Source organism: Crassostrea angulata, chromosome 10 (genome assembly GCF_025612915.1).
Source record: "Crassostrea angulata isolate pt1a10 chromosome 10, ASM2561291v2, whole genome shotgun sequence".
Classification (NCBI taxonomy): domain Eukaryota; kingdom Metazoa; phylum Mollusca; class Bivalvia; order Ostreida; family Ostreidae; genus Magallana; species Magallana angulata.
The window spans coordinates 8,862,855-8,876,254 of NC_069120.1; the positions used below are offsets into that span (position 1 = coordinate 8,862,855).

At 35.0% G+C, this 13,400-nt stretch overlaps 1 protein-coding gene across 5 annotated transcripts in view; it reads left to right on the forward strand.

Moving 5' to 3' along the window:
• Positions 1-13,400, forward strand: part of LOC128164526 (katanin-interacting protein-like) — a 37,916-nt gene that overhangs the window by 6,936 nt on the left and 17,580 nt on the right. For 4 of the 5 annotated variants that reach the window (XM_052828430.1, XM_052828431.1, XM_052828433.1 and 1 more), the window contains 10 exons: positions 671-845; positions 1,047-1,172; positions 1,615-1,787; positions 2,362-2,618; positions 2,836-2,977; positions 3,425-3,640; positions 4,000-4,137; positions 4,866-5,403; positions 8,881-8,967; positions 12,732-12,870. In XM_052828430.1, the coding sequence (XP_052684390.1) occupies positions 671-845; positions 1,047-1,172; positions 1,615-1,787; positions 2,362-2,618; positions 2,836-2,977; positions 3,425-3,640; positions 4,000-4,137; positions 4,866-5,403; positions 8,881-8,967; positions 12,732-12,870 (1,991 nt within the window). The remainder of the gene's footprint in view (positions 1-670; positions 846-1,046; positions 1,173-1,614; positions 1,788-2,361; positions 2,619-2,835; positions 2,978-3,424; positions 3,641-3,999; positions 4,138-4,865; positions 5,404-8,880; positions 8,968-12,731; positions 12,871-13,400) is intronic. The other variant, XM_052828434.1, reaches the window with a different exon arrangement.

The window sequence follows — 13,400 nt, forward strand, 5'->3', positions numbered from 1 at the left end:
AAAGCAGTAAAATTTTCTTAAAAATTTTAAAAAAGACATTCAGTATAACAAAATAAATAGTGCCTGTTTGGGAGGATAACAGTTGAAATTGACACCCCTCGAAAACCATTGTCAACCTCCGCTTCGCGTCGGTTGACAATGGTTTTCTCGGGGTGTCAATTTCAACTGTTACCCTCCCAAACAGGCACTATTTATATAATCTTACCCCAAAAAAAACCCCCAAAAACATGAAACAGATTATTAAAAAATCAGTGTAGAACTATTTAAAAATTCATATGATTAAAAAAAATTGTGATACGTAAGGAATATATATACTATTAACCAACTTTAATTTATAAAAACTTTATTTTTGGGCTACCCCGTGATAAACTGATTCCCTGCTTACTGTGACTTACATTCATAATCTCACATACTAGTATGTAAATATAGTGTAATCTTAGGTATATGAATATAGATATTAAAGGACTGGTTTGCAGCAAAAAATATTCACAACAAGGCTTTTGCAAACTCGACAATATTTTCTTGTACCCGAATAAAAGTTGTTTTGAAGTATATTAATTATTTTCATGAAACATTTTTTAAGATAAACATTTCAATAAAGAGAGTGCATAAAGCAGATAAAAACAAACTAATAAAAAAGAAGACTAACAGTCACTTGTACTTACAACAGGATGAAGGAGAATCTGTGAGGGCATCCCCCATCCCTGAGGAGGACATTGAGGAGGACTTGGTCCCCGCTATGGACAGTGTATCCTTAGACAGCAGGGACAAACCAACCAATAAACCTCCCTCGTTCAAACCCACAGACACCATAGTCTTAGAACTAGAGGCTCCACCCACTAAGGGTAAGTCTATGGTTCAACTCAAATCTGAACTGATATACTGATAAGGAAATTCATCATTGGTTGTACTAAACTGTATGCACCTTGAGTGGATAAAATAACAGGTCTTTGATGAAAATTCTGGACTACTTATTAATAAATTTGTATTTTGTATTGATTAAAACAAGGCTGATTTACTGAAAAAGATTTGATATTTGTTTTTAGCTAAAGTCCAGAAGAATTTGTCAGCTGCAAGGAAAAAAGATATAGACGAAGATTTAACAGATTACAAGTCCAAAAGGAAAGAACAGCCTGTCTCTAAACCCAAACCATCCCCAACCCTGGAGTCAAGTAATTGTTTTATGTACAAGTATTACAAACAATTCAAATTGGATCTTGCTTGGGCTAATCATCTATAGAGACAGTGAATTTTCTAACATTTTTGTGATTATTTGATGAGATCCAAATACCTGTATATGTAATACATGTATACAATTTGCTTGGAATGGCTGTAATATGGATAGAGTCATGTCTGATTTTTTTTTTTTTTTTTTTTTAGTGCACATAGATACATGTGTTGATAGGTTTATTCTGGATTTTATCTCCATTTTATCTATAAGTTTTGTGTAAATTAACATGCGACTTTATGGGATCATTAGTAAATATACAATGGCTTGCAATAAAAATCTCTGTGCTTTTGTTCTTAAAAGGAGGCATTCCATTATAAGGGTTAATGCAAATTGCCTTGTGTTGTAATGAGCTTACAAATTAATTTGACTGCAAAACATTGTAGACCAGAAAAAGCCATCCAATCGCCCTCTGTCAGCAAGTCGAGTCCGCACAAAGACAGCCATGGATACAGAGGAGGAGGCATCCGCAGTGCTAGAGGCTCTGAGGGCAGAAAATGAACAGGCATCCAAGCTCAAGAAAGAGGCTCCAAGAAAACTACCCCCAACCCCTAAAAAGGTACCACTCTCTGAACAACACACCAAGAATATACTACTGCTTCCCAAGTACACCTCAGCCTTCTGTTTATTTCATTGTTCATAATTCCCTACATCAACTACCCCAACCCCTAAAAAGGTACATGTACCACTGTTGCCACAAAACCTAAAATTTACTAATGCTTCCCGATTTATAAACACCTCAGTTCTCTTTATGGAGGTAGGCATTTGAAGCAATCATTAGTCAATTAGTGAATAATAATTTAGCATCATGAGACAAAAATTTCAATGCATCAATTCAGTGCAGAAATTTTATTGTTATGATATGTTTTGAAAAGGGGAATAACTTTGAATTCAATTTCTTTTTTTAACTTCAAATGAGTGAATCCTATGTTTAATAGAAATAATCAAAACTGCAGCAATTAAAGTAAGCATGAGGTGCCTGAGAAAAATTAAATTTTTGTCGCCTGTAAGTAAAATATCAAGACAAAACATTTTTCATTATGCTGTACTTTGCTTTCTATGAATATGGTCCTATGTTGTAATATGTAAGATGAGATAATCAACTGTATCTGTGTGTTTTGTGTTTTCTGTAGAGACTTCGTCCTGCCAGCGCTGGCCAGGTTCCTTCCTCTCCACTGCCCTCCGCTGAAGTACGACCCTCGTCACGCTCCACTCGGAAATCTCCACACTCTTCCGTCACAGAGAGTAACCAGTCCAGTGTTGTCGGCAATAGTGTGAGAGAGAGTAGCCAGTCCAGTGTGGTTGGCGGTAGTGTAAGTGTGCAGGAGAGCTTCCTGGCCGACAACAGAATCTCAGAAGTCATGAAGAAAGTTCTTCTTATGCAACCAAAGTAAGAAATTGCAGTTACTGATTAAAACCAAGTCAAATGAGTATGGTAAATTGTAAAAACATTGCAAAAACATATGGATATTTTAAAATAAGGCATTTAATAATTCAACTTATTCTTTGCAAACATTGTAAAGGGTTTTTTTTAAAGAATTGAGCTGAACATAAATGTAACCTGCATGGTTTTCAATTTCTAAAATAAATCAAAAATTAATTTGCAGGCAACAAAAGAAGTTGATGAGAGTGCTCAGTAAGATTGACAATTCTGTTGAAGAAAATGATGACAAATCAAATCATCCTCCATCTTCCAAACCAGTGAAGGCCACACACCCACTCAATAACATGGTCAATCAAAGTTCAAAGGTCAGTTATCTATCACATCTTGTTCCCCGCCCACCATTTTTTAAATATTTATGAGTGATTCGTAATATTTAATTTTATTTTCTCCTTGTAATTCATATAAGAAATTAATGGATTCCATGCTCTCATTCATTTAAATGTTTTAGGTTTAACTTTACATAACTTTTTGTGAATTTTAATCACATTTTGAAATTGGAAACTCATCTCTTCACAATACACATCCCAATCACCCCCTCCATCCCCTTGAAAGAAATATTAATGACAAAAAAGATGATAATACTTTGCAAAATTTATGATTACCTGGTAAAGCATTTGTCATACAGTGTATAAGTTTTATGGTATCTTATTTTTCTCCAAATGCATAATTATTTACCTAATGGGTAAATGAAATATTAAAAGAAATATTAACAATCTGTTTTTATCAGAGTCTCTCCTTTAATTGTGTTGCAGGGATTGGCTAGAAAATATTCACCCAGTGAGAATAGTATAGAAGTGAACTTTGAACTGACTTCTAACTGGGGTCACAAAAATCTGATTGGTTTAACTGAGATTCAGTTCTATGACATGGACAGACAAGTCATCCCAGTGCGTAAAGAAGAAGTTTCAGTTCATGGTGCTGGGCAACAACAGGGGCCCATTGATGTCCTGTTCAATGGGAAAACCAAGGTAAACTCACAATGTAATGAGCTGTGATTAAGGTGAAAACAAAACAAAAGTTACACACTGTACTTATTATGAAAACCAATGGTTTTTCTCACCCTTTGTTCTTATATATTCTCATTTATTGCAAGCTCCAAACTAAATGCGATATTAGCTGAATTGATGCTTTTTTGAGTACATGCATGTGTATCATCTTTTTTGTCTCTGAATACCTAAATTGAAAATTAATTGATAATTAAAGTAAAGTGGAAAAAATTGAAGTGTTTCACTATAAGTTTATAAAATCACAAATTAAAGCTCAAATTCATACAATCAAGCATGTATCTTGTGACTGCTAATATAACGTGTAAATCTTGTGATTACAGACAAACAAGGAGAGGAACATGTGGTGCTGTAAATTCAGGAAAACAGTTCCTGTAGAAATCTGTATAAGTCTGCAGACGAAAAAACCCAACACTGAGGTGTCCAAAATCAAGATCTGGAACCACAACAAAAGCATCACGGTCAGTCACGTGCTACAAAGATTATCCTACCTTTGATGATATTCTTGAAATTTCATTTGCTGTTAGGAATCATGGATAAAACTGTAATATGCTGCCTACCAACACAATTTAGTCCATATTCCTCATCCCTTATACCTACAGTAGTTGCCAGATATAAATGTATTGTTCTCATATGATAAGGCAAGAAGCATTAAAATGGATACAAAACAAACGGTGTTGACTGTTGAGAGTAGAAAGATTATAAAATAGCATCAGAATAGATAATTAAAAAATTCCACTTTCATATAACTGTTGTGAGCCATACATATATTATACATGTGATTAATTTATTGGCAGGATAAATTAGACACTAAAAGGGTTGATACAGAAATACATATTCATGGAGTCCATAACAAAATACTTTGATAACCAAATTTTTTAGATACTATATACCTGTAAGAATCTGATTCACAGCCACTTCCTGTAGTTTTCAAGATCAAGCCTCTGTTTATACCCTTAAAGAATTTGTTAACAGCAAAAATTATCCTTGATAATGACATATGTGCTAATCTCCAAAAGAAATTTTGTGCACATAAATAAAAGTTGAAATACAGTATTGGGCTAGCCTTACTTGAGATGCATTTTTACAAGAACCCTTAATGTATATCTGAGCAGTATTTTTTGTACCATATTCCATATAGACTAATTTTATGCTATTACTGAATCATCTTACACATTCTTAATTTTAGGATTTGGATATTGGAGTTAAACATGCCCGAATATTTGTGGGTGGAATTCTTGTGTTTGATGGAAACATAGAAAAAGGTTGTGGAAACCAAGTGTTTGACTATGGATTTGTGATACCTCTAAAGGATATTGGTGATAAAGTGTCACCTCGTGACCCAGCTAACAGCCCAAGCCCCATCAGTCTGTCACCGGTCATTCACACCAGATCTCCCACATATGACAAGTCAGCCTCACAAAGAAAGTCTCAAAGCAACTTGACCCCCACCCCCTCACCTTCCACAGACAATGCCCACAGAAACCCATTTGAACAGGCTTTCAGCAGGTCTTCCCAGTCCAAGCCTCCCTCCCACTCCCCCACCCCCTCCCCCAGAGTCCCACCCCTAGACCTGAGGCAAAATGGAGGACCCTCCCCATCCTCTGGCGATCGGCCGGTGATTCGCAGTGAGACTCGGACCATGAACCACTCAGAGAGGGACATTCAGCGACCCATGGTGACCTCTGACAGGTCTGGATCAGAGGCCGAGGAGGCACACACCAGAGGTAGGATGTGACTTTTACTTATATGTACATATTTGTTGATACACTGTACTGGCAAAGTGTCTTTATATCACTAACTTAATCACTTTCTTTGACCCTTGCAATATTGATTTATTTGTTTTCATTCCTGTCCAGATTACTTTTATTAAACTGGTATAATAAAGGGAGCTGGCTTCATTCACTCTTTCTACTTATTTGAGCATTAATTTTTGTTAATTTCTCAATCAATTGCATATCAACCACTTTTTGAAGCTATAATGTGTAGCAATGTCTGTTCTGTACATTAATGACTAGACTAAGCCATCAAAGGAAGGGAGATGGTGCATCATTAATGTGCATTGACAATATGCAGGAATAACTGATGAATGATATTTATCCTTGGTTGAATACATAATGAAATGTAGCAGTGTTTGTTTTGTTTAGAAAATCATATTTGGATTTTGAATGTGCTGCATCACTCTGGAAATATTGATACAACTGATTTTTGCATGAACTATTTTTCTACCTTACACTTTGCAACATGTACCATACATTTGATAAGCTAAAGCAGACAAATATTATGTGTTATTTACATCTTTATTTAATGTTTGTCTCTTTCCTCCTCATCTCTCTATCAGCCGAGGAATTTAAAATTCTAGTCCCATTAGATGTAAAATCATTGATGTATATTGTTTGTTTACACAAAAGAGAAAAGATTACTGGTAATTAATTGTATAGGAGGTCCCTGATTAAAAAGTTGAAAACAAACGACAGCCCTTTGAAATATAATAATGTCGCCAACATTGAATATCAACATGATCAGTAAACTTGAAAATGTACTTTAACTTGGAGATATAAAGATCAACCCCTTGCTTGTCAAATGCCAATATGTGTATCCGCTTTGTATCTGGTGAATCTACAATGCCTTTATTGCATACTCAGTAAAAAAAATTTAAAGGATTACTTATAAAACTGGTTTATTGGGCTATATTTGAAAATTCTGAGACTTGTTTGTGATGGCTGCTTTTATATTTTCATTGAATAATTTATTTCATCTAAACTTTCAATATCTATTGTAACGATTGATGAGGCTTTCTGTTATTTTACATAGTTATAAGAAAAGGTCTCAACTTCAGCAATGATTAAAACTTTGAGATTATAAATGTTCACGCATGGCATTTATAACTGCATGTACTAACCTATGCTTGTCTTAAACATTGAATATTTAATAACTCTAAGAAAAATATAGTGAAGATGAGGGCCCTGGGCTCTGCCTACCTTGCTAGTCACATGTAAAGTGGATCTGGATATTTAAATTGTGTTGAGCAATCCTTTTAAATCTCTTAAGATTAAAACTGTGACCTTATTATATATGGATAGAACGAGTTTTAATCTTAAAATGGTTCTCCTTCAATTGGCTTCCATAGGTATTCCATATTTTGTGTATGTTGGAACGTGCGCAGTATTTAAATCCAAATGTCACTTCAGTGTTGACATGGGGAGTTTTCTCTGTGTTTGTATATCAAAATATGGTCGTCATTCGTCTGTTAGTTTCTGGAGAGTGATCTAAACTATGTGCTAGAATATTACCTGAACATTGCATAATACCTCTGAACATGAAACGGGAAAACAGAAAATGAAAAAGAAAGTATTGCCATTCTAACCTAGATATTTGACTGTGAATGAGATTTAAAGCTAGTCATTTATAAGTGGAAGCGTTGAAATGTTGCCATTGTTTACTGTGTTGTTAGGAAATGTGGCGAGCCATGTATGATAACATTGGATTGTGCGTATAGATTTTTTCTGACAGCTGGTGTAGAAAAAAGTAAGGAGAAATTGTACTTACAATGTAGGATCATGAGGTGTGTTGTGTAAAGTTTGTACCATGAACAGCTTTATGAGTGTGTGACATTTGATATGGATTTTTCCGTGTGGACAATGTATAAGAATGTTTCTTTGGAAACATTGATTTCTTAATTATGTCTGTAAAGGCAAATGGATCTCCCCGGATTTATCTACCTCAGATTTCAGCCCATCAGACAAATAGAGGGGCCCTAAACAGAAAACAGGATTTATTTAAACCAAGTCAAGGAAACCCCTTTGCTTATAGCTATGGTAGAGAGAAAAGCAGGGATCAGCTATTACATCAATCAGGTTTGAATGGCAATGGGGAAAACTTTCAAAGGAATTTGGGGTATCCTTTACCAAGAATAGCCAAAGAACCTCCCAAAAAGAGAAAAACATGGGGGAAGGTTATAGACAAGAGATCAATAGAAGAAGAAAAACCCTCTAAGAGAGGTTCATGGGCCATCAATGAAACACACACCTCTGTACCAAAACTGTACAATTCTTTTGGATCCAAGGTCAGGGAGCACTCTTTTACTTCCTTTGACAATCCAGATGAGGTCTCCTCCAGTATTGAGAACAGTCATTCATTTGGAGACAGTGCTTCCGGCAGGCGAAGGAAACAGTGGTCAAGGCCAAATAAAAATATAGCCCAGCAAGAAATTCCGGTGTCAATAGAGGAGGAAAATGGTAATGTTGAGTCCAATCAAGGAATTGATCCATATCAAGGTACCCCTAGAATTATCTATGACAGACATGGTCCCGTTACCGCCACTTATGAACCTAGCTTTGGTGGACCCCCGGTTCCTACCAATCACACTCCAAGTTCTCACAGATATCATCGGACACCCCGTAACAGACGACCGGGACAACCCCCTAGTTCTGATTCTATTGGTGCCCTCAACACAGGGTCAACGCGCTCTGGAGAGGAAAATACTTCCAACATAAACAATCTCTTGGAGAGGTTTGCATCAGAAATTGATGAAGAGTCGTACCTCAATTTGAATCGCCACAACAAGCCAAATATGTTTGGTAGCAATTACCGGCCTTTTTATCCTTCCCCTAGTAACTTTGTTGTAAGTCCTCCCCCTCGTGCCAAAACCAAAGCCAAACCAGTATTGACAGACAAGAGAGCAAGTGCTCCCACTAGACCTGCTCAGCAGGACTCAAGTGCTCAGTCCAAAGTGCCTCCTAGTTTACCAAGTGCTATTAAAGTTGTAGGGAAACCACCTATCAGTGGGAGAGTGGTGAAGAATGAAAGAAAGAAAATAATTCCGGCAGATTCTGCAGAAACAAGGCCTGCAAAATATACATATACTATAGAAAACGAAGCCGATTCAAAAAATAGTGCTAAGAAATCTACTGACAAATCTGATGATAGACCGGCTAAGTACACATTTACTAAGGAGAAAACCTTCACAAAGGATGATGATGAAGAAAGGCCTTCAAAATACACATATACTATTGACAAAGATTCTAAAACTAGATCTGTGACATTCAAGGAAGATAATAAGAAATATGGCAAAAACACAGTATTAAAATCTAATGCAAAATCTAAAAGCAAGCCAGCCCCTAGTATCAGTACTGAGCCCCCTACTGTAGCAGCTTCTGTGAAAGCATCTAACACTACTGACCAATCAGAATCTCTTTCCCCAGGTCGTAAAAATTGGTCCCCGCCAACTGGCGAACTGTTCGACGAAGATCCACGGCAGTTCTGGGTGGATATGAATTCCAAAAAGGAAGGTAAAAAATCGTGACCTTATGTTAATTTATGGAGTGATTAGATGCTTTAGTATACAGTTTCTCATATAGTGCAGCAACAAGTGATTATCTGGACATTGTGATATCAATCAGGAAAAACCCAACCAGAAATACAGTAAAACATGGACTCTGAAATATTGTTTTACTGGTGAAAAATGCCAGACTAATCGAGATCTTTTTATCATGAATAAAAGTTTTGAACATTCTTTTTGAATACCCCAGTACACGATATGATGTCCATTATTGCATGGACATGCTGCATTGTTTATTCAAAACATGTTTTACTGTAGATCTGTATTGTATTCAGATAATATAGCCTCACTTGATTTATCTAATTGAGTTAAATTTCCTAGAGGAAATCTGACTTTAAACTTCTATCGGTGACTTTTACTAATGCATGTAGTTCTTATTGAGTTTACAATCATTGCCATTAAAAGTTGCTCAATGTGCATATCTTCCTTTGATTCATGGTAGAAGTGGTGGAATATTATATTTTTGCTTTCTCTTAATTTGACTAGTATGCTTCTGATTCAGAGGTTTATCAGTACATATTTATAACATACGCATGTGTGTTATGTATGCACACTCTGCTTTACTGTTCTAGAAATATTGATTTATATCTTATTTGCAATGTTCCATTTTCATTAAAGGTGTTATTTGATTTTGTCATTATTTATTGGTTATACTAAAATCAGAACATTTTTTTCTGCCTAACTGTCTAATCAATCACTAAACAGGCTTGCTTTTGTCTGTATATATGTAATGTAGCTGGGATGATTTGAAATGAACTGTTGTATATAACATAGTAATTGCATGTACAACATAATGGTTGCATGTACAACATGACTGTTGTATGTTTAACATGACTGTTGTATGTAAAAATTGACTGTTGTATTCAACTCGACTTTACAACTTGACTTTTCCATGTACAACATTACTGTTGCATACAAGTAAAATATAACTGTTATATGTGCAATATGACTGTTGTATGTACAACATGCCTGGTATATTCATGTACAACATGATTGTTGTATGTACAAAATAACTGTTGTACGCATCTGATGACCTTTGAATTCTTTTATTATACACATATACGAGGGTTGTCCAAAAAGTTAGTGGACAAATGTAATTTAATTCAAAATAATGGCACCATTATCAGGAAAGCATGATAATATCTTTTGTAGAGTATGATAATGTATATGTACAAAAATCAGAGCAATGGACATTTCTATTTCTATTGGAGTTATCATTATATAAACATTGCTTATACAGGCTGCACGGCGTATAGAAAACGATATTTCTGTAACGTCGTAATCCTGGGTTTACCTGAGAGTAATATGCTGCATTCACGGTTTGGTCAGAGGGTACAATCGCACACTCCATCAAAATATCACGTGTGTCACTTGTGGATAAGGAAACTTGAACTATTTCGTAAAACTGTAAATATTCATATCTAAAAACTCCATTACAAAGTTGGACAATTTTTACGCTGGGCCATGCACACTTTTTGCGACCCTTTGATACATTAAAATTTTAATTCATTTCTATGGAAAACATTCAAAATCACTTTAGTTTGTTTTGAAATTTAATGATAAAGATTTAGATACGCAATGTGTGTATATAAACCCATTTAGAATGACAAAAACGCGATTGTCAACAAACTTTTTGGACAACCCTCTTACATTGTGTTGTTATACACATTTGACCAAATTTGATACCAAAAAACCCATAAGCATGACATGACCTTTTGTCATTATACCCCTACAAACAAAGTTTGAGAGGGGGGGGGGGGGGTATATAGGACCATCTGTCTGTTCCCTTGTCTGTGCAGTTATGTCCAGTCCATATCTTTCTTATGGAGAAACATACTTGAGTTATGATATTTTTTTAGTGGGGGGGGGGGGGGGGTATCATTTGAGAGCCTGCTCACAGCACTTCTAGTTTATATATGACATGTTCATTTGGTGTTACACAAGTATTTAACATGACCATTTTGTTGTAATTTGAAGAAAATATGGCTGCAAGGAGAGTATTCTAGGCACATTACTAAGAAGTTTGAATTTGGTGGTTAGACTTGGCTGTCTTCTATAGATTAATTGTTAATGGTTATTATCTCTACCCTAGTCTCATTTATTTCATTCTGAGACCTTAAGTATGAACCTAGTAGAGATATTCTTCTAATTGATTGGCTGGTCAAATCTTTGGTTTTAACTTTTTTTCGTTTCAGTCTCTCAAACCAAGTTTTCATTGTCACTGATTTGCAATTCATACATTCTTTTATAGGTATTAAATAGTGAGTACAACAAACTATACATGTACATGAATCAGCAGCTGTGCAATAATCACGATTAAAAATCTATTGATATAAAATCAATTCCCTTTTTTTTTGCACTTTTAATATTAATTTAAATTTCTTAATGACATTTTTCATTGTAGCTGATTTGAGTTTTTCCCAATCTTTGGTTTGATTTTTATAGGTATTAAACACTTCATACAATGTCCTAACAATACATGTACATGAATCAGCAATTGCATAATTGATAAAACAAATTATAATCTAAAATCAAATTCCTTTAAAAAAAATTATAAAAAAGCACTTATGTTGATTATTCATTACAAATTTGGAATAAAAAATTGTCTTCTTGTTATTAACACAAATTTGACAAAGTCTACTGTACAGTAACACATGTATTATTATGAAAACTGTATTAAATCTTAAAGTTCTGTGAAAATTGGGCCCTTTAAAATTTTAGGATGTTACATCATAACTTGCACAGCATAATACTCTTTATATTAAATACCCCACATAATTAAGCTTGGATCAGTGTAAATCAGTACTTGCTTATAAGTACATGAGGCATTTGGGTGTTGTGATCTCGATCTGCATACATAGACCTGTTGCTATTACCGAGGAAAAGTATTGAATTGACAGCTTTGAAGATATTGAATTTTACAGAGCTGGGGAATATGTTCTTCTTGATGGCAGCTTTCTTTTGGCCTGGCTGACAGGGGCTCCTGTTATTTAAACCAATCAATTGGCAGGTTGCCTTGTTGATCATACAGATAGAGAGATAGAAAAAAATATGTGTAAACAAAAAGCAAACAGTACTTTGGTGTTTTATTGACACAGTGTGTATTTTAACTGATAGACGTCCAATAATGAATGATGGATTTAAATTTTAAATTCAAAAGCACCAATTGAAGTTATGCATGCAGAGAACTAAAGCCATGCAGCTGGACTAATGAGGTTATATTGCCTGTGTTATAGTTTCTAAATATGGAATATAGATTTTTTTGCTACCTGAAGTCTTGAGACATTGCCGGAAAAGTAATGGCTTTGTGCAACAAAAAAAGTGTGTTTATAGTACAGCTGAAGTTGGTGATGACTGGAAGAGCTGGGGAATGAATTGACTGTTAGTGCTGGTAGCTGGTCTCTTTATATTGTTATATGTGGCTGCAGAGTCTAGTTCATTGTGATCGTGTTATAAATATGTGCTGCAGTATGAAGCTTTAGTAATCAAACTTGTTTGCCATGTCTGTTCGACTGCCCAGTATTTACAAGCATCTGCAAGGTCAGATTGAGTCTTCATCATTAGTTATTTGTTTGCATGCAATACTCTATTAATCATTTATTTCATGTTTTTTAGCTGACTTTTTTTCCCTACTATAATTGCTTTTACCTACCTTTAGAAAAAAAGAATGCATTGCAATTAATCATGATTTAAAAAGTGACAATTTATGAACAGATGACTCCAAAGTGGCTGGAAAACAAAGAAGTGGCTCTAAAACGCCCAGGAAGTCCAAACGGATGGCTGCTAAACTGGACGGACATTCCTCCACGGAGGGCGATATAACACCCAGCAATTCAAAATCTGTGTCGGAAAGGTAAGACAGGACATTAGCACTCCTGATAAGTAAACTGATAATTGAAGAGAAAAAGTCTGGTGTAGATTTGAAGTACCCTCAAGGGATTTAAACTGGTTCTTGAATTTAAGAGAGTTGAATTTAACTTGACAAATTAAGCAGAATTTTTAATTATCCAGTTTATTGGATTTTTGAATCCTCAAGGTTATAGAAATTTGTTTTATGTTTGTTAACATGTACATAAAACTGAAAAAACAAAAAAACTGAAGCATGTGTGTCTGGTGTACTGTGTGAATTTCATATACAAGGCACTTTAAAAAAAATCAATTTTGTATTTATACAACCTCCGTATAATTGCCATTAGATCAAGACATATTCTTTTTCAATGAATTATAAATGACTACTGTATTTTAATGGTCATTTCGGAGAAAGGGACAAAGAGATCACTGTACTTGATGTGTCAAAGGCATGAGAGCTCTGCTCACAAACACACTGATTTAATGGATATTTACTAAAGGAATGAGTTTCTTCTTCAAAAGTGAATTTCTAGT